At 39.0% G+C, this 27,991-nt stretch overlaps 1 protein-coding gene across 1 annotated transcript; it reads right to left on the bottom strand.

Annotated features, from left to right (window-relative positions):
- Window positions 1-265: 265 nt before the first annotated feature.
- LOC132508156 (nucleolin-like) lies at window positions 266-3,874 on the bottom strand. The gene is given in 2 exon segments (XM_060128082.1): window positions 266-3,248; window positions 3,250-3,874. Coding segments are annotated over 2 exon segments (2,109 nt in total). The 5' UTR covers window positions 3,750-3,874; the 3' UTR covers window positions 266-1,639.
- Between the last annotated feature and the right edge of the window lie 24,117 nt (window positions 3,875-27,991).

Below are 27,991 nucleotides of genomic sequence, written 5' to 3' on the forward strand. Positions count from 1 at the left end.
AAATGGAACTCTTCTCCTTTTGTATAGTAACACATCTCCATCTGAAAGATAATTTGCCTTGTATAACAAAAATTTATATGAAAGGCTCATTTCTGAAGATATTCCATGGACAATTCTTTTCTTTTTTTTCTTTTTTTTTTCATTATTTTGCTTTTAATTATCAGAGTATAGTTGCTTTACAATGTTGTTAATTTCTACTGTACAGCAAAGTGAATCAGCTATATGTATACATACATCCCCCTTTTTTTGGGATTTCCTTCCCATTTAGGTCACCACAGAGCACTGAGTAGAGTTCCCTGAGTTATACAGTAGGCTCTCCAATAGTTCATTTTAGTTTTTAGGTTTGCCTGACCAGAGGATGTCCCTCTGCTGGCTTGATTTTTCTTCCCAGCAGCACCCAAACTTCCAATCTTCCACCCCTTCAAACCAGGTTATTTGTCCTGGTCTGCGCCTTTAGTACTTACAACGGACTTGACTTGGTGAGTGGTGCGTGATATGCACAAGGTTTAGATTCCCTCATCCTGCCAGCAACTCATAACCAGGACAAAACTAAGCTAATTCAAATCCTTTAGTTTGCCCTCTAGTCTACCAGTACCGTATTTTTGAGTTGGCATTTTCATTATGTACCATCTTGCGCACCATTTTTCAACTAAGTATATCATGTTAATCGCTTGACCTAGGCCTCTCATGTGACCTTTTACTGGAAGTGGGGGGTGGGCAAGGGAATGCTTAACAAGCCAGAATGTCCACGTTCTCATCATAGTGCAAAACCAAAGGCCTTTCTTGTTGGTTTAACCTGAGGGTGCTGGGGGAATTACAAAAGATATTAGGTCTATCGGCTAGACTGGTAGTTTCCTCTCCAGCCTCACAGTCCCAAAGCCTCCATTTTGGCCCATGCATCCAGCAGGAATTACACTCATCAGTCATCGCTCTCGCATGCATACCTAAACAAGGCCGGACCAAAGTGCTCCTGGTCCTCTTTCCAAAGCACTTTTTCAGGACACCTGACCCCTCAGGCCTGTTTCTAAGTGGGCTAAGGCCACAGTGGACTTCCAATGAGCCTTTCACATGACATACACAGGGCTGCAAAAACTTATGGCTGGGATACTTGAAACCAAAGTATAAGCATTTTCACAGGGGGTGGAGATCTGGAGTGGCAGAACTGATTTGCCATGCTCCACTCTCAGTGATATTCCAGGAGAAACACTCTAGGACAGGAAGTACACGTCTGGCACCAGAGTTTAGGACTTTTAATTTGTCCCAAAGTTGCTAAAGCAAAAATCATGATAAAACATTCTGCTTTCCTTTATAACCCACCAACGCAAAAACGAAAACAAAAACAGAAAACTCTGTAGAAAAAAATGGTTTTGTACATGGGAGGAAACAATATAAATTCAAAACTTACAGATAAGGGTTAGCTCTATCACTCATCTCTTTAAAAAGTTTATACGAATATCCAGTCAACACCAACAGGGTTATCTCCCTTGAAATGTTATCTATACGGATTTCCAAGTAGACCACAGGGCTGTATACTGTCTTGGAATGTCCTCAGAAGGCTCCGTCATTGAGCAGGTAACGGAGTAAAAACCTCAGAGTCCTTTCTTTCAAATGTAAGAGGGGAAGACAGGGATAGAAGAAACTATTCAAACTTCGTCTTCTTTCCTTGTGGCTTGTGGTCTCCTCCTCCTCTGCCTCCTCAGAAGCCTCCTCGCCCTCCAAAGCCTCCCCAGCCTCGGCCTCCAAATCCACCTCGGCCGCCACCTCGGCCTCCTGCTCGGCCACCGAAGCCACCTCTGCCTCCTCCTCGGTCACCGAAGCCACCTTCACCCTTAGGCTTGGCCCAGTCCAAAGTAACTTTGTTTCCATCGATTTCGCCATCTTCCATGGCCTCCTTGACAGCTTTGGCCTCTTCCTCGCTGTTGAAGTCTACAAAACCAAACCCCTTAGAGGATCCAGCCTCCCGGTCAGTGACTATCCTTGCACGAATAGAGCCGTCAAACGACTCCTTTACTGTCTCTTCTGTAGTATCCTCAGATAGATCTTTGACAAACAGAGTTTTGGATGGCTGGCTTCTTGCATTAGGTTGTCCCCTGGGTCCTTGCAACTCCAGCCTTATGGCTCTGCCCTCAATTTCCCTTTTATTACATGAATTTAAAGCTTCTTTAGCATCTTCAAATGATGCAAATTCTATAAATGCATACCCTTTAGATTTGCCATTTTGGTTCTGGGGCACTTTGATAAACGTTGCCTTCTCAAATACTTCCTGAAGAGTTTCTTCCATTGCACTATAGGAGAGGTTGCTTAAAACCAGGGTTTTTGATTCACCAGTCCAAGTGCTATTCTTTCCACCTCTATAGTCTTGACTTTGACCTTTCTCTCCAGTATAGTACAGGGAAATGGATCACCTATCTATCTCTGTTCCCTGCTTTTCTTCCAAGGTTTTCTCTGCATCAGCTTCTGTCCTAGATTCAATATAAGCAATCCCTTTACACTTTCCATCCTTGCTGACTAATCTGATCTCCACAGCATCTTCAAACACTTCTTTTAATTCTTCCTGAGTAACTTTATAAGGAAGATTTTTAGCCAAAAGTGTTCTCGCATCTCGTTCTTTCTTACTGTCTTTCCCCTTTGGTTTTTCTAGTTTAATTTCATTGCCAAAGACTTTTAAACCAGTGAGTTCCAAGGCTTTTTCCAAGTCTTCAGCAGATTCAAAATCCACATAGCCAAACTTCCTAGACACACCAATTCTGACATCAACAACTGCAAGATCATTTTTTGCAAAAAGGTCACTAATACCCATTTTCATTTCAGGAGCAGATTTACTGAAGTTCAGGTTTCCAACAAAGAGATTGAAAGATGTAGTTGGTTCTGTAGCTTCCACTTTCTGTTTCTTTGCTTCAGGAGCTGCTTTTTGTTTGGCCATTTCCTTCGTTCGCTTTCCAGGTGCTTCTTTGACAAGTTCGTCCTCCTCCTCGTCCTCCTCATCATCATCATCCTCCTCGTCATCCTCCTCCTCCTCATCTTCCTCAACATCCTGCTCATCTTCATCTTCAGCAGTGCTCTTTGCCTTCACAGGAGCAGCTTTTGCTGGAGCTTTCTTTCCTTTGGCTGGTGCAGTCTCCATAGCTTCTTCTTCAGAGTCATCCTCGTCATCCTCATCATCCTCATCATCGTCTTCATCGTCATCATCCTCCTTGTCATCCGAGGCAGGAGCAGCAGCTGCTTTCATCACCGCAGGCTCGATCGAATTCATCCTCCTCCTCCTCTTCATCCTCCTCCTCCTACTCTTCACTGTCATCTTCATCTTCCTCATCACTGTCTTCCTTCTTGGCATTCTTGCCGTTCTTTGCTCCCTTGGCTGGAGCGGCTGCTCCCTTCTTACCAGGGGTTGCTACCAATGCTTTGCCTGGTGTGGCTCCCTTTTTGCCAGGTGTTGCTATTGCTTTGGCAGGTGTAACTGTCTTCTTGGCTGGCATAGCGGCTGTCTTTTTGCCAGGGGTGACAACTGCTTTCTTTGCCGGTGTGGCAACTGCAACCTTTTTTGTTGGGGAAACCATCATCTTCTTTGCTGGAGTTGTGGTAGACTTTTTGCCTTTTTTCTGAGGAATAACAACCTCTTCTCCACTGCTATCATCCTCTTCATCTTCTGACATTTCCTCATCTTCACTATCTTCTTCTACCTTCTTTGGGGGAGGAGCCATTTTCTTGGGGTCACCTTGATTTTTACCGGCCTTTGCAAGCTTTACCATGATAGCGGCTTAGGACTGCGGAGTGTGTGGCGAGCGAGTGGCGCAGATGAGCCCAGAAGAAGCGAAGCAACGTCGATGGCGGCCGCTGATCGCAGAGCTCGTAAGCTTGGCTGCCACCTAGAGCTCGAGACTCGACAATTCTTTTCTTAATTTTCTGTATTGTAATTAAAATCTATGACCTAAACCAATTTTTGTAAATATGTAATAATGGAATAAACTCAGAGTATTTAAATTATTATTCTTATTGATACATTTTGAGTCATCCATTTCTATAAAGAAAATTCAAATGTATTTTAACTAAATTCTATAAAATTTTACTGCATTCTTGTGCTAAACACTGGGATTGTGAGGCAGGTGTGGAGGTCTTTGCCTTCTTGGAGGTCACAGTTGATGAAGGAAAACATTAAATAGGTAATCATGGGACTTCTGAATGCTACAACTGGGGAAAAACAGGCAACTATAGGAGCATATGAAAATATGATTTAACTTAAACAGAAGAGCCTCATGACTTAGGAAATGGTCCATTGTGGCCAATAAACTTTTCCACTCACCAGAGTCAGAACTAACTCTTTCTACACAAACCAATTCAGCAGGGCAAGGGCCAACCTAGTTAGCTCTATTGGTAATAGTCTGGAGCTATTGAAGTAGAAATTTTAGTTCCATTTTAGATCACTTGGCTTCCCGCAGGAGGACACTCTCCTCTCTCCCCACCCTACCCTGGCTAGTTGCCCCGGTCTCCAGCAAAATGTGTAAAATGGAAACTGCGTATAAGTATATGAATGAGTCGGCATAAACTCTCCTTCACTGGCAAGTCTAAGGAAAAGGTCCTGCTGATTGGGTCAGCAGCTGCATTTGCATGTGACTATGAAACCTATTATTACTCAGACAATACTTGGAAACATCCTTGAATGTAAATAAGAAGTTGAGATAGTGCCAGTTGTTTATTAAAATGCTTTTTAAATATTTGGAGTAAAGAAGAAGTGATATTTCATGGAGTCTAGAGCCAGAATTATGTATATTAAAAGCCATATTAAACTTTTCAAAACTATTCTGCTAAGCAAGAAAATGAAGGTAGACAGGTTTTAATAAAAGCTTTTAGAATGGGCAATCAGAGTATTCCTTACACATGGCAATCAAAAATATCTGTAGATTGAATTACTGCAGAGCTGAATCAGTGGGCTTGGGTTCTTGCCATGTAAAACACCTTATGAAGAACCTAGTTTGCCTTATAACAGGATACACAAGATCTAATTGCATGGACAAGATAGCATTTATCTCCATTTTACTATTGATGCCCACTTTTCAGTGGTCATTTCAGCTTTAACTTCCTCTCAAGGAGAAAGTGATAATATAACAGGATCCTTTCCAGACCATGTTCCCAGACGTTGGTAAGATTATTGGCTTGAAAGAAAGCACACAGCAGCCCTAACTGTAAGTCCCCTGGGCATGAAGTAGCAGCTGTCTGCTGACATGCTGCAGCATGAGGGTAAGAAGAAGCAGAGTATTAAAGGAAGAAGCTGCTGCTTATTCCAAACTGATAATGACCGAGACCCTCTAATACATAAACAGTAAGACATGGATCACAGGCTTGATCGTGTCCTAGATAAAATCCCTAAAAATAAGAGCCTAAATGTCCACCTTATGTCTGGCATTCTGTGTGTCCCTTCAGGGTACATCTTTGTCTGTGGTTTACCTACTTTGGACATATGAATGTCTTGACAGCTGGCAAAAAGCTAGTATTGGGATCAAAACGTTCAAACTGAGAGCAAGAGAATATTTTCAAATGAAAATATTTCATTTGAAATATTTTCAAATATCCCTTATCAGCAGAAAGTGACCAGAGCAGTCATTGCCCCTCTTCCCCCAAGACTGAGAAATGATCAAAAAATGGGGGAACTGAAACAGTGAGCAATCAGTCAAATCCATTTCACCTGCATTCACTAATTAAGGTCATCTACAGAAGACTTGCTTGTCCTCCAAGCAGCACCTAAACAATAAGATGTTGCCCCAGTTGTTTTCCAGGAACTGGGGTCAGCTGTGTCTAGTTTGAGCTTAGCTATTAAGACAGGTTAGGACCACTGGCCCTACAAATGGGCATAAGCAAGGGTCCGCTTGGTGATCTTTTGACATCAGAGGGCATAAAACTCCACCCTCAGGTCATGCTAAGCAACTCCACTTTTAAATGTGCAGAGGACTGTAGCTTAGTTACCTCTGCACAGAACTGCTGTTACTACACCTTTTTCTAATCACCTTTAGCCACGCTCCCCATTCCTCAGACGGCCCTACTTATTTACTCTTTATTCCACAAATACCCTAGCCCTCTGCCCTTGGGAAGGCATACCTGAGATTTGTTCTCTCCTCGCTTTGCTGCCTTGCGAATAAACCCTCTCTTTCTTTTTTTTTCTTTTTTTTTAACATCTTTATTGGAGTATAATTGCTTTACAATGGTGTGTTAGTTTCTGCATATGCATGTATCCCCATATCTCTTCCCTCTTGGGTCTCCCGCCCTCCCAGCCTCCCTATCCCATCCCTCTAGGTGATCACAAAGCACCGAGATGATCTCCCTGTGCTATGCGGCTGCTTTCCATTAGCTATTTTACATTTCGTAGTATATATAAGTCCATGTCATTCTCTCACTTCATCCCAGCTTACCCTTCACCCTCCCCATGTTCTCAAGTCCATTCTCTAGTAGGTCTGTGTCTTTATTCCTGTCCTGCCCCTAGGTTCTTCATAACCACTTTTTTTTGTTTGTTTTAGATTCCATATATATGTGTTAGCATACAGTATTTTTCTCTTTCTGACATATTTCACTCTGTATGACAGACTCTATCTAGGTCCATCCACCTCACTACAAATAACTCAGTTTCACTTCTTTTTATGGCTGAGTAATATTCCATTGTATATATGTGCCACATCTTCTTTGTCCAATCATCTGTTGATGGACACATAGGTTGATTCCATGTCCTAGCTATTGTAAATAGAACTGCAATGAACATTGTGGTACATGACAGTTTTTGAATTATGGTTTTTCTCAGGGTATATGCTCAGTAATGGGATTGCTGGGTCATATGGTAGTTCCATTTTTAGTTTTTTAAGGAACCTCCATACTGTTCTCCATAGTGGCTGTATCAATTTACATTCTCACAAACAGTGCAAGAGGGTTCCCTCTTCTCCACACCCTATCCAGCATTTATTGTTTGTAGATATTTTGATGATGGCTGTTCTGACTGGTGTGAGGTGATACCTCATTGTAGTTTTGACTTGCATTTCTCTAGTGATTAGTGATGTTGAGCATTCTTTCATGTGTTTGTTGGCAATCTGTATATCTTCTTTGGAGAAATGTCTATTTAGGTCTTCTGCCCATTTTTGGATTAGGCTGTTTGGTTTTTGATATTGAGCTGCAAGAGCTGCTTCTAAATTTTGGAGATTAATCCTTTGTCAGTTGCTTCACTTGCAAATATTTTCTCCCATTCTGAGGGTTGTCTTTTTGTCTGGTTTATGGTTTCCTTTGCTATGCAAAAATTTTAAGTTTAATTAGGTCTCATTTGTTTCTTCTTGTTTTTATTCCCATTTCTCTAGGAGGTGGGTCAAAAAGGATCTTGCTGTGATTTATATCATAGAGTGTTCTGCCTATGTTTTCCTCTAAGAGTTTGATAGTGTCTGGCCTTACATTTATGTCTTTAGTCCATATTGAGTTTATTTTTCTGTATGGTGTTACGGAGTGTTCTAATTTCATTAATTTACATGTAGCTGTCCAGTTATCCTAGCACCATTTATTGAAGAGGCTGTCTTTTCTCCATTGTATATTCTTGCCTCCTTTATCAAAGATAAGGAGACCATATGTGCATGGGTTTACCTCTGGGCTTTCTATCCTGTTCCATTGATCTATATTTCTGTTTTTGTGCCAGTACCAAATTTTCTTGATTACTGTCGCTTTCTAGTATAGTCTGAAGTCAGGGAGCATGATTCCTCCAGCTCCGTTTTTCTTTCTCAAGATTGCTTTTGCTATTCGGGGTCTTTTCTGTTTCCATACAAATTGTGAAATGTTTTGTTCTAGTTCTGTAAAAAATGACAGTGGTAGTTTGATAGGGATTGCATTGAATCTGTAGATTGCTTTAGGTAGTATAGTCATTTTCACAATGTTGATTCTTCCAATCCAAGAATATGGTATATCTCTCCATCTGTTTGTATCATCTTTAATTTCTTTCATCAGTATCTTACAGTTTTCTGCATAAAGGTCTTTTGTCTCCTTAGGTAGGTTTATTCCTAGGTATTTTATTCTTTTTGTTGCAGTGGTAAATGGGAGTGTTTCCTTAATTTTTCTTTCAGATATTTCATCATTAGTGTATAGGAATGCAAGAGATTTCTGTGCATTAATTTTGTATCCTGCTACTTTACCAAATTCATTGATTAGCTCTAGTAGTTTTCTGGTAGCATCTTTAAGATTCTCTATGTAGAGTATCATGTCATCTGCAAACAGTGACAGCTTTACTTCTTCTTTTCCAATTTGGATTCCTTTTATTTCTTTTTCTTCTCTGATTGTTGTGGCTAAAACTTCCAAAACAATGTTGAATAATAGTGGTGAGAGTGGGCAACTTTGTCTTGTTCCTGATCTTAGTGGAAATGGTTTCAGTTTTTCACCATTGAGAATGATGTTGGCTGTGGGTTTGTCATATATGGCCTTTATTATGTTGTGGTAAGTTCTCTCTATGCCTACTTTCTGGAGGGTTTTTATCATAAATGGGTGTTGTATTTTGTCAAAAGCTTTTTCTGCATCTATTGAGATGATCATATGTTTTTTTGTCTTCAATTTGTTAATATGGTGTGTCACATTGATTGATTTCCATATATTGAAGAATCCTTGCATTCCTGGGTGAAACCCCACTTGATCATGGTGTATGATCCTTTTAATGTGCTGTTGGATTCTGCAGCTAGTATTTTGTTGAAGATTTTTGCATCTATGTTCATCAGTGATATTGGTCTGTAGTTTTCCTTCTTTGTGACATCTTTGTCTGGTTTTGGTATCAGGGTGATGGTGGCCTTGTAGAATGAGTTTGGGAGTGTTCCTCCCTCTGCTATATTTTGGAAGAGTTTGAGAAGGATAGGTGTTAGCTCTTCTCTAAATGTTTGATAGAATTCGCCTGTGAAGCCATCCGGACCTTCGCTTTTGTTTGTTGGAAGATTTTTAATCGCAGTTTCAATTTCATTACTTGTGATTGGTCTGTTCATAGTTTCTGTTTCCTCCTGGTTCAGTCTCAGAAGGTTGTACTTTTCTAAGTATTTGTCCGTTTCTTCCAGGTTGTCCATTTTATTGGCATAGAGTTTCTTGTAGTAATCTCTCATGATCCTTTGTATTTCTGCAGTGTCAGTTGTTACTTCTACTTTTTCATTTCTAATTCTATTGATTTGAGTCTTCTCTCTTTTTTTCTTGATGAGTCTGGCTATTGGTTTATCAATTTTGTTTATCTTCTTGAAGACCAGCTTTTAGTTTTATTGATCTTTGCTATTGTTTTCCTCATTTCTTTTTCATTTATTTCTGCTCTGATCTTTATGATTTCTTTCCTTCTGCTAACTTTGGGTTTTTTGGTTCTTCTTTCTCTAATTGCTGTAGGTGAAAGGTTAGGTTTATTTGAGATGTTTCTTGTTTCTTAAGGTAGGATTGTATTGCTATAAACTTCCCTCCTGGAACTGCTTTTGCTGCATCCCATAGGTTTTGGGTGGTCGTGTTTTCATTGTCATTTGTTTCTAGGTTTTTGTTTTGTTTTGTTTTGTTTTTCTTTTTGCGGTACGTGGGCCTCTCACTGTTGTGGCCTCTCCCGTTGCAGAGCACAGGCTCTGGACGTGCAGGCTCAGCAGCCATGGCTCACGGGCCTAGCTGCTCTGCAACATGTGGGATCTTCCCGGACCGGGACACGAACCCTTGTCCCCTGCATTGGCAGACGGACTCTCAACCACTGCGCCACCAGGGAAGCCCTGCTTCTAGGTATTTTTTGATTTCCTCTTTGATTTCTTCAGTGATCTCTTGGTTATTAAGTAGTGTATTCTTTAGCCTCCATGTGTTTGTATTTTTTGCAGATTTTTTCCTGCAATTGATATCTACTCTCATAGTGTTGTGGTCGGAAAAGATACTTGATACAATTTCAATTTTCTTTCAATCTTGTTTAATGTGTCATTTAAAGCTTGTGTTTCTTTATTTATTTTCATTTTGGATGATCTGTCCATTGGTGAAAGTGGAGTGTTAAAGTCACCTACTATGATTGTGTTACTGTCGATTTCCCCTTTTATGGCTGTTAGCATTTGCCCTGTGTATTGAGGGGCTCCTATGTTGGGTGTATTAATATTTACAGTTGTTATACCTTCTTCTTGGATCGATCCCTTCATCATGATATAGTATCCTTCTTTGTCTCTTGTACTAGTTTTTATTTTAAAGTCTATTTTGCCTGATATGAGAATTGCTACTCCAGCTTTCTTTTGATTTCCATTTGCATGGAATATCTTTTTCCATCCCCTCACTTTCAGTCTGTATGTGTCCCTAGGTCTGACGTGGGTCTCTTGTAGACAGCATACATATGGGTCTTGTTTTTGTATCCATTCAGTCAGTCTATGTCTTTTGGTGAGAGCATTTAAACCATTTACATTTAAGGTAATTATCGATATGTATGTTCCTTTACCGTTTTCTTAATTGTTTTGGGTTTGTTATTTTATGTCTTTTCCTTCTCTTGTGTTTCCTGCCTAGAGAAGTTCCTTTAGCATTTGTTGTAAAGCTGGTTTGGTGGTGCTGAATTCTCTAAGGTTTTGCCTTTCTGTAAAGGTTTTAATTTCTCCGTCAAATCTGAATGAGATCCTTGCTGGGTAGGGTAATCTTGGTTGTAGGTTTTTCCCTTTCATCACTTTAAATATGTTCTGACACTCCTTTCTGGCTTGCAGCATTTATGCTGAAAGATCCGCTGTTAACCTTATGTGGATTCACTTGTATGTTACTTGTTGTTTTTCCCTTGCTGCTTTTAATATGTTTTCTTTGTATTTTATTTTTGATAGTTTGATTAATATGTTTCTTGGTGTGTTTCTCCTTGGATTTATCCTGTATGGGACTCTCTGTGCTTCCTGGACTTGATTAACTATTTCCTTTCCCATATTAGGGAAGTTTTCAACTATAATCTCTTCAAATATTTTCTCAGCCCCTTTCTTTTTCTCTTCTTCTGGGAACCCTATAATTTGAATGTAGGTGCATTTAATGTGGTCCCAGAGTTCTCTGAGACTGTCCTGAATTCTTTTCATTCTTTTTTCTCTATTCTGCTCTGTGGTAGTTATTTCCACTATTTTATCTTCCAGGTCTCTTATTCATTTTTCTGCCTCAGTTATTCTGCTATTGATTCCTTCTAGAGAATTTTTAATTTCATTTATTGTGCTGTTCATCATTGTTTGTTTGCTCTTTAGTTCTTCTAGTTCCTTGTTAAACATTTCTTGTATTTTCTCCATTGTATTTCCAAGATTTTGGATCATCTTTACTATCATTATTCTGAATTCTTTTTCAAGTAGACTGCCTATTTCCTCTTCACTTATTAGGTCTGGTGGGTATTTACCTTGCCCCTCCATCTGCTGTGTGTTTCTCTGTCTTCTCATTTTGCTTCACTTACTGTGTTTGGGGTCTCCTTTTCACAGGCTGCAGTTTTGTAGTTCTTGTTGTTTTCGGTGTCTGCTCCCAGCGGCTATGGTTGGTTCAGTGGGTTGTGTAAGCTTCCTGGTGGAGAGGACTTGTGCCTGTGTTCTGGTGGATGAGGCTGGATCTTGTCTTTCTGGTGGGCAGGACCATGTCTGGTGTGTTTTGGGATGTCTGTGACCTTATGTTCATTTTAGGCAGCCTTTCTGCTAGTGAGTGGGGTTGTGTTCCTGTCTTGCTAGTTGTTTGGCATAGGGTGCCCAGCACTGTAGCTTGCTGGTCATTGAGTGGAGCTGGGTCTTGGAATTCAGATGGAGATCTCTGGGAGATTTTCACCATTTGATATTGCCTGGAGCTGGGAGGTCTCTGGTGGACTAATGTCCTGAACTTGGCTCTCCCACCTCAGAGGCACAGGCTTGACACCTGGCCGGAGCACCAAGACCCTGTCATCCACACAGCAACTCGGCTCACTCTCCAGTTCTAAACCCTCTCTTTCTTGCAAACATCAGCATCTCAGCATTTTGGCTTCATGCACATCTGGTTAAACAAACCTGGTTTGGTAACAATTTCTATTATGACACTTCTCTCTCCTTCATGAACAATAACCCTTAGGGAAACTTGGGATTTTCTTCTGCCAGATGAGCTCAGCCAGGGCCTTTTAATCCATCTAATAGCCTTGATTTCCAAAGGAGGAAGAATGGTGTTCTCAATCTTTTTCCAGGGGTTATAACTCAGGAGAAGAGTATTTGACTGCAATCTTTCTCTTCCTGGAAGACTAAATAGCCCCTTATTCAAATCCCCCACTACTCCTGGAACTGCATTCTACTTTCACAAACTAAAGAATGGTTAGGAATTCTATGACAAACAAGTAATATTGCCCTGTTACACACCTCCCCTGGAATATTGGATATTTGTTTGGTGTGTTTTGTTCTTATAGAATCATAGCTAAAAGCATTTCAAATAAATATTCCCAAAACAAAGCCAATCTGCTTCAGTGTGACTTGTAATCTCCTCTGGTAAGCAAAGCAGTCACTCATAACTTTTATACTGCAATTTTCTTGGAAAACAATATAAAAAAGCCACCTCCCCCACCCCAGTTTTGTTCTGCTTGCTGGGTATTCCAATGTACAGGGTGACATTTAAAAACCTCCTGATTAGTTGTACATGTCAAACTGAATCCACTTAATTTCTTATTTTGTCTTTACCTAGAGTACGAATCTACAGGAAACTGTGTCCCTTTCCTTCCTTCATCTCCTTTTCTTTGTGTATGAGTCTCCTCAGGCTGCCATAATAAAATACCACAGACTGGGTGACTTAGAAATTTATTTTTCATGGTTGTGGAGGCTGGAAGTCCCAGATCAAGTCCAGCAGGGTTTGGTTTCTGGTGGGAAATCTCTTCCCAGCTTATGGTTGGCCACTTCCTCACTATGGCCTCACATGGCCTTTCCTCTCAGCACATACAGAAAGAGAGACATCACTCTCTCTTCCTCTTCTTATGAGGCCACCAATCCTATGGAATTAGGGCCCCACACTTCTGGCCTCATTTAACCTCAATTACCTCATAAAGGCCCTATCTCTCAGTATAGTCACATTGGGGGACTTCAACATATGAATTTTGGAGGGACACAGTGCAGTCCATAGCACCTTCCTTATGTCTTCACTATCCCCCGAATTCAATGTTTCATTCCTGTGACTGTTGATAAACTTTTCATAACAATACATTTATTCAATATCTAAATGCTAGGAGGTAAGGATGATGACAGACTAGGACATGATATTACTGTCATTAACAAATTGCAATCATCTCAAGGATGTTACTTCTTTCTTACCAGAAAGAACACAAATAAACTAATATCAGCCTAAGAACATGCTCCCTCTCCTGCATTTATTCTTATTAAACCAAAGAAGTTAAAGTCAGAAAAAAAATAAGGTCAAAATAAAGGAGAAACTGCAGGCATATTACTGGTATCTAAACTTCCAGTTGATGAGCAAAACCACAGCCAGAGAACTGCCTGTAACCTCAGGACCTCTGGCTCAAGCAGAATTGATCAATAAGCAGATGAGTACATTTTTCTATTTTCATTTCAAGAAATGTTAGTTTCTAGGGTCATAAGAAATTTAATTTTAAATACTCAATATAATGGTAGATTGCTATAAACTAATATAGTCTCATCAATAAACAAAATTATGCTTGATTAATTTATGATCCATTTTTCTAAAAATTTAGAAAATTGATTATTACCAAACAAACTTTACAGAAAAGAAAAACACAACATTATCATTGGGAAAATTCACAAGAGCCACGTTACATAAGTTTTACTTCCTGAGATTTGTCCTGACAATAAATTCTAGTTAGCAGCAAACTTCTTTCTAAATAATATCATTTAATGAAGTTCAAAGAGCAGAAAATTAAATTACATCAAATAAGCTTTCAATAGTAAGACAAAGCTTATTTTATAAGTTCTTCATCTAAAAACATATCTATAATGCATACGAGAACTTGGTTATATTGCCAACCTGGAACTTTAAACAGGAGTATCTGCCTGCATGACACTATAATTAAAATTTTTCTGTAGTCCAAATTGCTTATTGGAGGTCTCCAGCAGAACTAAGTAACATCTTCTTTGGGCTAAAGACTATATTCATAAATGTCAATGTGTAGCCATTTTTTCTATTGACTCTCTCTTGACCTCAGGCTGTGGATAAATAAATGTAACCTCACTGTATCATGAAGTAACTGCTATTTGTTGAATACTATATACATACATACAGGTATAAATATACACTATGTATATTTACCTATATATATATATACACATTTATAGATATATACAGATGTATTAATATATATGTATACATACATATAATTTAATTTTCTCAACAGCTCTGTTGTGTAGGAATCAACCATTATCTTAATTATTGGTCGGGGAAACTGACACTTAGGCAGTAAATGGTGGATCTGAGCCCCAAATCTGGTTAGGTTACCTTCAAAATTTGGACTTCCCCATTTTCCTTCAGTGCTTTTCACTATGCTTGTTATAAGTTTGACAATGTTCTAGGGTCTGTGGAGGGTTTAAAAGAAGGATAAAGAATTTTCAATATCTTGAACAAATTTTAAACTTTGTTTTGGTAGCAAGATAAATCTTATGAAACTATAATAAAGAATTACAATATCTAAAAGCTTTTGGATGCTTTATGTCAGGCACTGTCCTAAACTCTTTTTTGTTTGTTTGTTTGTTTATATTGCAGGCTCTTATTAGTCATCAATTTTATAAACATCAGTGTATACATGTCAATCACAATCACCCAATTCAGCACACCACCATCCCCACACCACAGCGGTTTTCCCCCCTTGGTGTCCATACGTTTGTTCTCTACATCTGTGTCTCAACTTCTGCCCTGCAAACCGGTTCATCTGTACCATTTTTCTAGGTTCCACATACATGCATTAATATATGATATTTGTTTTTCTCTTTCTGACTTACTTCACTCTGTATGACAGTCTCTAGATACATCCATGTCTCAACAAATGACTCAATTTCGATCCTTTTTAAGGCTGAGTAATATTCCACTGTACATATTTACCACATCTTCTTTATCCATTCATCTGTTGGTGGGCATTTAGGTTGCTTCTGTGACCTGGTTATTGTAAACAGTGCTGCAATCAACATTGGGGTGCATGTGTCTTTTGAATTATGGTTTTTTCTGGGTATATTCTCAGTAGTGGGATTGCTGTATCATATGGTAATCCTCTTTTTAGATTTTTAAGGAACCTCCATACTGTTCTCCATAGTGGTTGTATCAATTTACATTCCCACCAACAGTACAAGAGGGTTCCTTTTTCTCCACACCCTCTCCAGCATTTGTTGTTTGTACATTTTCTGATGATGTGCATTCTAACTGGTGTGAGGTGATACCTCATTGTAGTTTTGATTTACAATTCTCTAATAATTAGTGATGTTCAGCAGTTTTTCATGTGTTTGTTGGCAATCTGTATGTCTTCTTTGGAGAAATGCCTATTTAGGTCTTCTGCCCATTTTTGGATTGTGCTGTTTGTTTCTTTAATATTGAGCTGCATGAGCTGTTTATATATTTTGGAGATTAATCCTTGTTATGTTGATTCGTTTGCAAATATTTTCTCCCATTCTGAGGGTTGTCTTTTCGTCTTGTTTATGGTTTCCTTTGCTGTGCAAAAGCTTTGAAGTTTCGTTTGGTCCCATTTGTTTATTTTTGCTTTTATTTCCATTACTCTAGGAGGTGGATCCAAAAAGATCTTGCTGTGATTTATGTCAAAGACTGTTCTTCTTATGTTTTCCTCTAAGAGTTTTATAGTATCTGGTCTTACATTTGGGTCTCAAATTCATTTTGAGTTTATTTTTGTGTATGGTGTTAGGGAGTATTCTAATTTCATTCTTTTACATGTAGCTGTCCAGTTTTCCCAGCACCACTTATTGAAGAGACTGTCTTTTCTCCATTGTATATCTTTGCCTCCTTTGTCATAGATTAGTTGACCATAGGTGTGTGAGTTTATCTCTGAGCTTTCTATCTTGTTCCATTGATCTATGTTTCTGTTTTTGTGCCAGTACCATATTGTCTTGAATACTGTAGCTTTGTAGTATAGCCTGACGTCAGGGAGTCTGATTCCTCCAACTCTGTTTTTTTTCCCTCAGGACTGCTTCGGCTATTCGGGGTCTTTTGTGTCTCCATACAAATTTTAAGATGATTTGTTCTAGTTCCATAAAACATGCCATTGGTAATTTGATAGGGATTGCATTGAATCTGTAGATTGCTTTGGGTAGTATAGTCATTTTCACAATATTGATTCTTCCAATCAAAGAACGTGGTATATCTCTCCATCTGTTGCTATCATCTTTAATTTCCTTCATCAGTGTCTTATAGTTTTCTGCATACAGGTCTTTTGTCTCCCTATGTAAGTTTATTCCTAGTTATTTTATTCTTTTTGTTGCAGTGGTAAATAGGAGTGTTTCCATAATTTCTCTTTCAGATGTTTCATCATTAGTGTATAGGAATGCAAGAGATTTCTGTGTATTAATTTTGTATCCTGCAACTTTACCAAATTCATTGATTAGCTCTAGTCGTTTTCTGGTGGCATTTTTAGGATTCTCTATGTATAGTATCATGTCATCTGCAAACAGTGACAGTTTTACTTCTTCTTTTCCAATTTGTATTCCTTTTATTTCTTCTCTGATTGCCGTGGCTAGGATTTCTAAAACTATGTTGAATAATAGTGGTGAGAGTGGACATCCTTGTCTCATTCCTGATCTTACAGGAAATGTTTTCAGTTTTTCACCATTGAGAATGATGTTTGCTGTGGATTTGTCATATATGGCCTTTATTATGTTGAGATAATTCCCTCTATGCCCACTTTCTGGAGAGTTTTTATCATAAATTGGTGTTGATTTTGTCAAAAGCTTTTTCTGCATCTATTGAGATGATCATATGGTTTTTCTTCTTCAGTTTGTTAATATGGTGTATCACATTGATTGATTTGCATGTATTGAAGAATCCTAGCATCCCTGGGGTAAATACCACTTGATCATGGTGTATGATCCTTTTAATGTGTTGTTGGATTCTGTTTGCTACTATTTTGTTGAGGATTTTTGCATCTATATTCATCAGTGATATTAGTCTGTAATTTTCTTTTTTTGTAGCATCTTTGTCTGGTTTTGGTATCAGGGTGATGGTGTCCTCAGAGGATGAGTTTGAGAGTGTTCCTTCTTCTGTAATTTTTTGGAAGAGTTTGAGAAGGATGGGTGTTAGCTCTTCTCTAAATGTTTGATAGAATTCACCTGTGAAGCCATCTGGTCCAGCACTTTTGTTTGTTGGAAGATTTTTAGTCACAGTTTCAATTTCATTACTTGTGATTGGTCTGTTCATATTTTCTGTTTCTTCCTGGTTCAGTCTCAGAAGGTTATAGGTTTCTAAGAAGTGGTCCATTTTTTCCAGGTTGTCCATTTTATTGGCACGGAGTTTCTTGTAGTAGTCTCTTAGGATGCGTTGTATTTCTGCAGTGTCTGTTGTAACTTCTCCTATTTCATTTCTAATTTTATTGACCTGCGTCCTCTCCCTCTTTTTCTTGATGATTCTGGCTAATGGTTTATCAATTTTGTTTATCTTCTCAAAGAACCAGCTTTTAATTTTATTGATCTTTGCTATTGTTTCCTTCATTTCAGTAACATTGTTACTGTTTTCTTTGTTTCTATTTCATTTATTTCTGCTCTGATCTTTATGATTTCTTTCTTTCTGCTAACTTTGGGTTTTGTTTGTTCTTCTTTCTCTAGTTCCTTTAGGTGTATGGTTAGATTGTTTATTTACAATTTTTCTTGTTTCTTGAGGTAGGCTTATATAGCTATAAACTTCCCTCTTAGAACTGCTTTTGCTGCATCCCATAGGTTTTGGACTGTTGTGTTTTCATTGTCATCTGTCTCTAGGTATTTTTTGATTTCCTCTTTGATTTCTTCAGTGATCTCTTCGTTATTTAGTAACGTATTGTTTAGCCACCATGTGTTTGAGTTTTTTACATTTTTTCCCTGTAATTCATTTCGAATCTCATAGCATTGTGGTCAGAAAAGATGCTTGATGTGACTTCAGTTTTCTTAAATTTACTGAGGCTTGATTTGTGACCCAAGATGTAATCTATCCCAGAGAATGTTCCATTTGCACTTGAGAAGTGTAACCTGCCGTTTTTGGTTGGAATGTCCTATAAATATCAATTAAATCTATGTGGTCTATTTCCTTTTTTTTTTTTTCCCGTACGCGGGCCCCTCACTGTTGTGGCCTCTCCCATTGTGCAGCACAGGTTCCGTATGTGCAGGCTCAGGAGCCATGGCTCACGGACCCAGCCACTCCGCGGCATGTGGGATCTTCCCGGACCAGAGCATGAACCCGTGTCCCCTGCATCGGCAGGAGGACTCTCAACCACTGCACCACCAGGGAAGCCCTATGTGGTGTATTGCGTCATTTAAAGCTTCTGTTTCCTTATTCATTTTCTGTTTGGATGATCTGTCCATTGGCGTAAGTGAGGTGTTAAAGTCCCCTACTATTATTGAGTTACTGTTAATTTCCTCTTTTATAGCTGTTAGCAGTTGCCTTATGTATTGAGGTGCTCCTATGTTGGGTGCATATATATTTATAATTGTATATCTTCTTCTTGGATTGATCCCTTGATCATTATGTAGTGTCCTTCCTTGTCTCTTGTAACATTCTTTATTTTAAAGTCTATTTTACCTGATATGAGTATTGCTACTCCAGCTTTCTTTTGATTTCCATTTGCATGGAATATCTTTTTCCATCCCTTCACTTTCAGTCTGTATGTGTCCGTAGGTCTGAAGTGTGTCTCTTGTAGACAGCATATATATGGGTCTTGTTTTTGTATCCATTCAGCAAGCCTGTGTCTTTTGGTTGGAGCGTTTAATCCATTCCCGTTTAAGGTAATTATCGATATGTATGCTCCTATGACCATTTTCTTAATTGTTTTGGGTTTGTTTTTGTAGGCCCTTTTCTTCTCTTGTGTTTCCCACTTAGAGAAGTTCCTTTAGCATTTGTTGTAGAGCTGGTTTGATGGTGCTAAATTCTCTTAGCTTTTGCTTTTCTGTAAAGCTTTTGATTTCTCCATCAAATCTGAATAAGATCCATGCCGGGTAGAGTAATCTTGGTTATAGGTTCTTCCCTTTCATCATTTTAAGTATATCATGCCACTCCCTTCTGGATCATAGAGTTTCTGCTGAGAAATCAGCTGTTAACCTTATGGGAGTTCCCTTGTATGTTATTTTTCGTTTTGCCCTTGCTGCTTTCAATAATTTTTCTTTGTGTTTAATTTTTGCCAATTTGATTACTATGTGTGTCGGTGTGTTTCTCCTTGGGTTTATCCTGTATGGGACTTGCTGCGCTTCCTGGACTTGGGTGACTATTTCCTTTCCCATGTTAGGGAAGTTTTCGACTATAATCTCTTCAAATATTTTCTCTGTCCGTTCTCTCTCTCTTCTCCTTCTGGGACCCCTATAGTGCGAATGTTGTTGTGTTTAATGATGTCCCAGATGTCTCTTAGGCTGTCTTCATTTCTTTTCATTCTTTATTCTTTAGTCTGTTCCATAGCAGTGAATTCCACTATTCTGTCTTCCAGGTCACTTATCCGTTCTTCTGACTCAGTTATTCTGCTATTGATTCCTTCTAGTGTAGTTTTCATTTTAATTATTGTATTGTTCATCTCTGTTTGTTTGTTCTTTAATTTTTCTAGGTCTTTGCTAAACATTTCCTGCATCTTCTCAATCTTTGCCTCTTCTTTTTCTGAGGTCCTGGATCATCTTCACTATCATTATTCTGAATTCTCTTTCTGGAATGTTGCCTATCTCCATTTCATTTAGTTGTTTTTGGGAGATTTTATCTTTTTCCTTCATCTAGTATATAACCCTCTGCCTTTTCATCTTGTCTATCTTTCTGTGAATGTGTTTTTTGTTCCACACACTGCAGTATTGTAGTTCTTCTTGCTTCTGCTGTCTGCCCTCTGGTGTATGAGGCTCTGTCCTAAACTCTTGATGTGTAAGTATTCACTTAATACTTACAGCAACTAATGGAGTGGTAGTAATAATTCACATTTTACAGATGAATGTTAAACAGTTATTTAGTGGCCAAGCTGGGATTTGAACCCAAGCAGTCGGATCCCAAAGCCCATAAATCTGGAAAAAGAAGATCCAGTGAATCAGAAAAGTATTCTCTGCCCAGCACAAGAGAACTTGATTATGATAAGAATTAAGTCCCCCACTACCCATTCCTTTAGCATTGGGGGAAACTGGTGATATAGGCATATCTGGGGAGTTTCAGCAGAGAAAATAATAGTTCTGTTTCTTTTCCTCCTAGGAGGCAGATATTGGCTTGGCAGGGCCAATAAAGAGGCACAAGATTTTCCTGGGTATACAAAATTTAGTCTGAGTATATACAATTTTGTCTCAAGAAAGTTAGGAGGTTGAAGATGGGAGGAAAGACACCCCCAAGTTCTTGTGCCAGCTGGGAAATAATAACACTAAATGGTTTCCAGGAATAGGATTTGGAGAGGATAGTGTCTATTCAGAAGTACTGTGCCTATTTCTTGGCTCACCATGAGTGTTAAATGAGTTATTGTTTGTCAATTGTCAGAGCCTGGCACATAGTAATCTCAATATCAGTGTTTGTTCAGTAAAATAGATACCTATACTTAGTGGACAGGTTCAGTGTCTTAAACCCATCATGTTTTTCCTTCCTCACACTCACTGTTTTATCTAACTCTCATGATTTCCCACATGCGTCACTGAAACTGATTCTTGTCTGGCTCCTGACTTCATGAGGGTGGGGGTGAGGTACCATAAATGAGGGGAGATTGGACAAGCACTTCTAAAACTAGCAATGCAATGAAGCAAATCATAACCACTGAGTGGATGTTACAGTTAGTAAATGCTATGAGTTCAAAATCTCTGTGGGCAAAGTTGTGATGAATGTATAGAGGATGGAAGAAAGGATAGAATGAGACATGGAAAGGATGTGAAGGGGGCATTTCAGAAGACAGAAACAGTGTAGAGAAGATTCAGAAACTGGAAGCACATAGTTAGTCCAGAAACCATTATGTCCTTCAAGGTTTCTGCTTCATAAACCTGCTGCCTCTTACACTTTGAGTTCAGGTCAGAAAATGTGCACAAATGTGTCAATGAAATGAGAACACTGATTTCCTGAAAACTGTCATTTTTCCATGTCATTTTCCATTCTTAGCCTCTCCAGTTTCCCGTTAAAATAATTTCTCTTTCATATCAAAAATAAAATCTCAATTCCTTGAGCCCTGAGTTTTTATTGTTTTTAAATATGCACTTTACTGATCCTTCTCGTCTCTTAGAATTTCTGTTCTATGTCTGAGGTCATTTTTAGGATGAGGAAATATTTATGATTTTAAAGTATTTTATTTGTTATGTAGTCTCTCTTTCAAGAGAGATAAAAATATTTTTTGTTCTGAAAATATGGCTTTTCTTCCAAATTCCATCTGTGGACACCTGTTCCTCACTTGGTTTCCTGCACACAATAATAGAAGCTCGCTCTGTTCTCTGAACTGACACAGTTTCAGGCAAAGATATTACAGATTTTATTATATTTTATAGAAATAAATAAAGCTCTTAACATTGTCTAGTATTGCTCCTGCAATTTATAAAAAGTTTATTAAATGGCGCCCTGCAAATGCTCTCACCTCCACCACAGGCAAGAAATGTCCACGGGAAACTGCTGTTGGCTTCATGGCACATCCTAACTCACGCAGTGGAAGTGACACTTCCAATTGGGTTGTCACTGGTTACTTTCGATTCTCTAGCTCCTTCACAATGCTTAAAATTTTCCTTTATCTCTGTTATTGCAACGATCTGTGTAAGTCTTCAGCATGTTAACACTTTTAAATTTTTTATGGCTCCTCAGAAAAATATGAACAAGTCTTCTCAGCAGTTTTCATGGATTAGTGTTAGGCTTCGATCAATGAGGTCGGGAATACAATAAAGAGGGACTGAAATCAATCCTCTGCTTCCACCAAGTTGCTCCTCATAGCACAGGGTGGGAGAAGAAATGCATTTGGTCCTCATTGCTCTTTCTCTTTCACTGCCTTTCTCCATTCTCACCCCCAAATGTGAAGAATGTCCCATTATGTTGTATAACTTTGTGTCATTACACATTTCTGATTTTTTGTTTGTTGTTTCAGTTTGGGGTTTTTATTGGCCACACCATGTGGCATGCAGGATCCTAGTTCCCTGACCAGTGATTGAACCTGCGCTCCCTGCAGTGGAAGCGGGGTCCCAACTGCAGCACCACCAGGGAAGTCCTTGATGTTATTTTTTTTATGTTTGCTCCCTTCGAAGCTAAATGCAAACATTACATTTTGACATTTTCTCTTTCCTCTCCAGGATTTCTGATTCACAGGGAGTCCAGGCCCTGAGAGAGCATGGACCTACATAAGTGCAATCAGATCCTCCCTGGGCTCGACACCTAGTTCCTGAAGGAAGTAGCCTCACAGTTACCCTCCTCACCAAATGCATCCTCTTTTTCCTGGGCACAGTGCAGAAACTAGAGGTTATAGCCACACACAGTTGCAGCTAAACGTGGCCATATGACTAAATTTCTCACCAGTGGAGTGCAAGCAGAAGTGATGTATGCAAACTCTGCTGCACTTTGTTAGTAGGAAGCTATTTTTACCTTGACTTGCTGTGTTACCCCTTTGTGCTAATTGAACACAGTGACACCTGAGATGCAGCTTCAGCCTTCCAGATAAGCCAGTGCCCTGGGAAAGGGAGGAAAATGATGGAAGCAAACCATGTCCCAGAATGACTATATAGAACAGAGCCACCCCACAGCCTCATTCAGGGAGACTGTTGTCAAGCTCTAGTCTGTTGCAAGCCACTGCATATTGTTTATTTGGGTCTTTTTCTTCAGCAGCTTAGCCTTAACCTTGACTGAGCCAAGACTGATTTATTCCTTCTCCTCCCACATTCTCCCACAAGAGATGCAAATACAACTCTGCTGGCCTCTTCTACAATCATTCCACGTCCGACCCATTCAATCAGTGTTTAATGTGCTCGTACCTTGTACGGCACTCTGGGCTAGGCATGGTGCAAGATATGATACCAGCCTCACTTGCTTAGAAAAGAGGGGAAAACATGCCCAACAGGAGGGATCATGAGAGACCTCAAAAAAAGATGTAATGTTGGATGAGGGTGTTATGTATGCAAAGGATTTCACAGTTGGAGATGAAGGAAGGAATGGAACTTCTAAGCAAGAGAGAATATACTGGCAAAGAGATAGAGGAAGAAAATTCTCAGCTTGGCTAGAATATGATGGGCATGAGGAGAGGATGGAAGATAGAACCAAAAATATATAATTGGAGGCTATTTCTGGAGAAGTAGCAGGTCAAAAAGATAGGTCTGGAACAAAGCATGGAAAGCAGTGAATGACAGGCTTTATTGTTATACAATAAGAAGACACTGAAAACCTTAATTTTCAGGTCTCAGAATTCAACCAGGCCCAAGCAAATATTCTGTTCGTCTTTTGATTTGAAATGACTTTTGTTGCCGGTAGGTGACAAGTGAAAGCATTCATATGGTGAATTATCTTAAAGATAGGAGGCACTGCATAAATACTGATAGTAAAACTTTAATATTATTTTCTAGTATAGTATAAGGCTAGTAGAGACCATGCCACTAAGTTACTTAGTATTCCTATGAGAGTTCCAACTATTTCCATATCTATTTCTCAGTCTGATTAGTGAGTCAGAGGGGAAATGTTGAGCTGATTGAAATGTATTTAAAACCATATTAGTTCTAAATCTATACATTTAGTGTGTTTCTCCTCTGATCACACTGTCAAATCAAGATGCATACTTAGGTGCTTTTAATTAATATACTTGGTTTTTAAGACATTTTTTAAAAAGTGAGTAGGAGGAAAGTACATATTTCCTATTTGTTTGTGTTTGGATTACACCCTTCACAGTCATAGTGTCTTTTCTTCACTGCTTGCAAAACTAATTCATTATTATTTCCTTCTGAAAGGAATTCTGATAGGTTAGCATTTACAAGCACATATAGCATAAGGTTCTTAGTAAAACTCTTCTGGATGGGTTACTGCACACTGACTGGAAGAATTATAAATGCATCAGGTGAGCTTCAACTAAGGTGAGCTCCCAACCTGGATGGGATTATGGGGAAATGACGCTTCATGGAAAAATTTTATCCAAAGATTATTCTTAATTCTGAGAATGAAATTGCTTTCAAAATTCTTAATTTGTAACAATAAATTACCATTATTAAAAAGTGGAAATAAAATCTGTAGTTATTTTAGAAATAGATGCATACATACATATGTGCATACATACATAGATATTTTTTCTGGATTATATATAGCTCCAGAAAATTACTATCCTCCCCATGACCCCTGCCACACTCACCCTTAAGAATTGTGTATCCTCTCTATTAATCTGATAATATAGAATAAGGGAATACGAGGGAAATGTGATACTAGAAATCACTAATATCCTTCTCAGGAAAAGGCCAAAAACTACTTTAGACATTATTTTTATTGACTCACTTTATTTTCCAAAACTAATTCCCAATGCCCCACCTATCCAGACAATATTAGTATTTCAACTGTGCTACTGCATATACTCTTTCCATTGCCATTGGAAATATTTCAATTCCTCTTTTACTATAGAAAAAGAAAATCACTCTTACCTCATTGTGTTGAATTTTTATTCCCAGCCCCCCATTACTTACTTAGGCTAGTCTACTATTCTACTTAAACTATTGGGTTAGGGATGCAGAGAACAGGTCATTATCCAAAGCACAAGTTGTGGTGTACAGAGAATTTGGAGATTCAAAAGTTCCTCCTTGGTCACAACTCCAGCCTAACATACTGATCTTCTTAAAAGCCAAATGAAGAGGATCTGATGAAGGAAAAAGTTAATAATGGGATTCATTTGCTCAGCACCAAACACCCAAGAGAAACTGAAGTGGCTTCACAAAGGACCATGTAAAATGTGTGCACATCTCCAGAGCACATCTCCCTTGGCTCTGACCTACTCCAGATCTGAGAGCAGTCTGGTTCTTGCAGCTTCTCTCTATGACTCCTACCATCATATCCCACCCGAGTCTATATGCCAACCTTCTGTCACCCACTTTCTGGCCTGGGAGCATGGTCCATAGTTAGTGCTCAATAAATGTTAACTGCTGTGTCATTTCCATCACCACCACCACCATTATCATCATCATTAACATCTCCATCATCTGTAGGAGTCCTGATTCCTCGTCTGGATTTCTGACCCTTTATTCCCTAGTTAGCTAAGTTAGGTTAGCAATTTTGTCTAATTGGTGGTGTGTACTCTTAACTTTGCTCAGAAGTATAGAACTTACCTGACCTCTTCCTATCTTAGCCAATTTCCCTGGCCTTCGCTGCATGTCTTCCTAAATCTTCATCAACTTTTTTTCTTCCTTCCATAGAATCTCATCTTGCTAAAGTTAGAAAGCATCTTAAAGATAATCTTGCTTAACCCCTACTTTTTAAAGGCGAGAAAAGCAAAATTTAGAATTAATAGGTAGACTAGCCAGAAGTAGCCATCCTTCCCCTTCTGAGTCCAGGGCATCTTTTTCTATAGTTATGGTTCTCAGTCAAGGATGATTTTGAACACCCAGCAACATCTGGGGACATTTTTGATTGTCATAATCAGGGAGGGGGGTATGCTACCGGCATCTAGTGATGTTTAGCAGCATCCTTGGTCTCTAACCACAAATAATCCTACAACTGTTAAAGGTGTTATTTCAAGTAGGAGGAAAATGAGGTTAAGAAATTAACCCAGGGCTTCCCTAGTGGCGCAGTGGTTAACAATTCCCCTGCCAATGCAGGAGACATGGGTTCAAGCCCTGGTCTGGGAAGATTCCACATGCCGCAGAGCAACTAAGCCCATGCGCCACAACTACTGAGCCCACGTGCCACAACTACTGAAGCCCGTGTGCCTAGAGTCCATGCTCCACAACAAGAGAAGTCACTGCAATGAGAAGCCTGTGCACCACAACGAAGAGTAGCGCCCGCTCGCTTCAACTAGAGAACGCCCACATGCAACAACAAAGACCCAATGCAGCCAAAACTAAATAATTAATTAATTAATTTTTTAAAAAGAAATTAATCCAAGTCCCTTGGCTAGTAAGTATAAGAGCTATAAGAGCTTCCAGACACCATCGACATCCACTGTGGTGCCTTTCTGATAAGAAAAGTAAAGAATTAACTGACAGGTTTAGTGAGTTAATTACATAACTTTAGATAGTATACTATATTATCATTTTTTTTTCATTTTCCCCAAATTGGATCATTTATAGTTTTGCTGAACTTCACAAATATAAACTTATCTTCCCAGGGGAAGAAAACTACTACTGTCCTCACTTGGTGAGAAGAGAAAGAGGCTCCAATAAGTGGTGCTGGGACCTCACCAGAGTCCTGCAGAGATTCACTAGCTCAGCAAAGATATGGCCATCTTGCAAACAACACTGGCAGTTGGAATAAGTTACCATATTTTGTTCTCATCTGAATAAAAATTAGATGAGAAAAAAGACGTTTCCTGTACTTGCATGCACTTTTCTTTCACAAGCTATTTCCTTTGTAAGTCAATATGCCCCAGAAGCCTTCTACCAAAAAAGGGCAGCCTTTCTGTGGGCTCTTGGATATGAGGCAGGTGGCACCAGGTCACAGAGCCCTGTGTGGAGGCACAGGAAGAGAAAAACAAACAAACAAGAGAAACAAAAATTTCCTAAGAAAGCCTTTCAGAGTTACATCCTGTCAACCACCTGCAGTAGACAGGGAAGCAAAACAAAGACACCTGCAGTAGACAGGGAAGCAAAACAAATTTCTAGGTTGGTATTTTTATCAAGACTTTGTGGTTGACAGTTTCATTGCTGATACTCTGACATTTACTATTTTTCAGACTCAGCAATCAACACTCATGTTCTCTGTTCAACCCAGTGTCTCAAGTTTTATTAATGATTCAAAGTATACTCCTATAATTTTTTGCTGTATGTGCAATCTATACATGCAGACTTGTGGACAAAAAGTGTCGCCTGCCATTTCAGTAAACAAAGGATGTTGAGGTCATCAAGTATCAGCCATTGCAGTGGCCTCTGACAGTATATCCTGAGGGGAATTCAGGATGGAAAAAAACAAGATATTGACCCTAGATAGGTAAGGTGCATATCAAAGGATAATTTCAATAAGCCCAGACACTTGGATCTTCCCGTAGAAAAGCGTTAAGTTCATTAATTTAACATGTCTGGTTCTTTTTAATTAGCAGCAATCTTCAGATGTTCTGAGTACCTAGTGGTTTGAGGGTGTTTTTTGCAAAACCTCCCTTACCTCTTCGGAACAGTTCCTCAGAGGTATCTGAGAGGCTGTATCTTGGGCTTCAATACTCAGTAAATTTGCTGATTAAGACATAATCCTCAACTCTTAGGTTGTGCTTATTTTTCAGTTGACAGACTTAAACCTGCAAAATTATAAGAGTGTTCTGATTGAATTGCATTGCCCCTCGGTAGACTCTGATTCGTGATTTGGCTTCAAGCTTTATAATTACTGAGTGACAAGATACCTGGAATAGTCAGGGAGACAATAATTACCGTAAATAATGTTTTGAGGAATCACAGTCCATTTTTCCTTTCTTTTGCCCCAGCATTATTTCTAACTTAGCACTAATATCGTTTTATTGCTTCCTTGTTTACCTGACTGATTCATCTAGAAGCTTATAAATTCCTTGAAAATAGGAATCGCGTCCTATTCTTCTCTTCATCCCCAGAGCCTCTGATAGTACCTGGCACAAATTAAGTGTTTAATAAATATTGGTTGAGGTACCAAATGAATGAGTCAATAATTAATTGCATGACTGGATAAATGAATGACTGCTGGATTTCTCAGTAGGCCTTTGCCATTCTTAAGGCCAAAGAGCCCTCCTTTTGCCACTATTAGAGGATGAAGAATGAGACAAGGGAGGAGCCTCTGAAACACCAGGAAACTTTCTCTGGGAGTGAAAGTTAAG

This window comes from Lagenorhynchus albirostris, chromosome 17 (genome assembly GCF_949774975.1).
Source record: "Lagenorhynchus albirostris chromosome 17, mLagAlb1.1, whole genome shotgun sequence".
Classification (NCBI taxonomy): Eukaryota; Metazoa; Chordata; class Mammalia; order Artiodactyla; family Delphinidae; genus Lagenorhynchus; species Lagenorhynchus albirostris.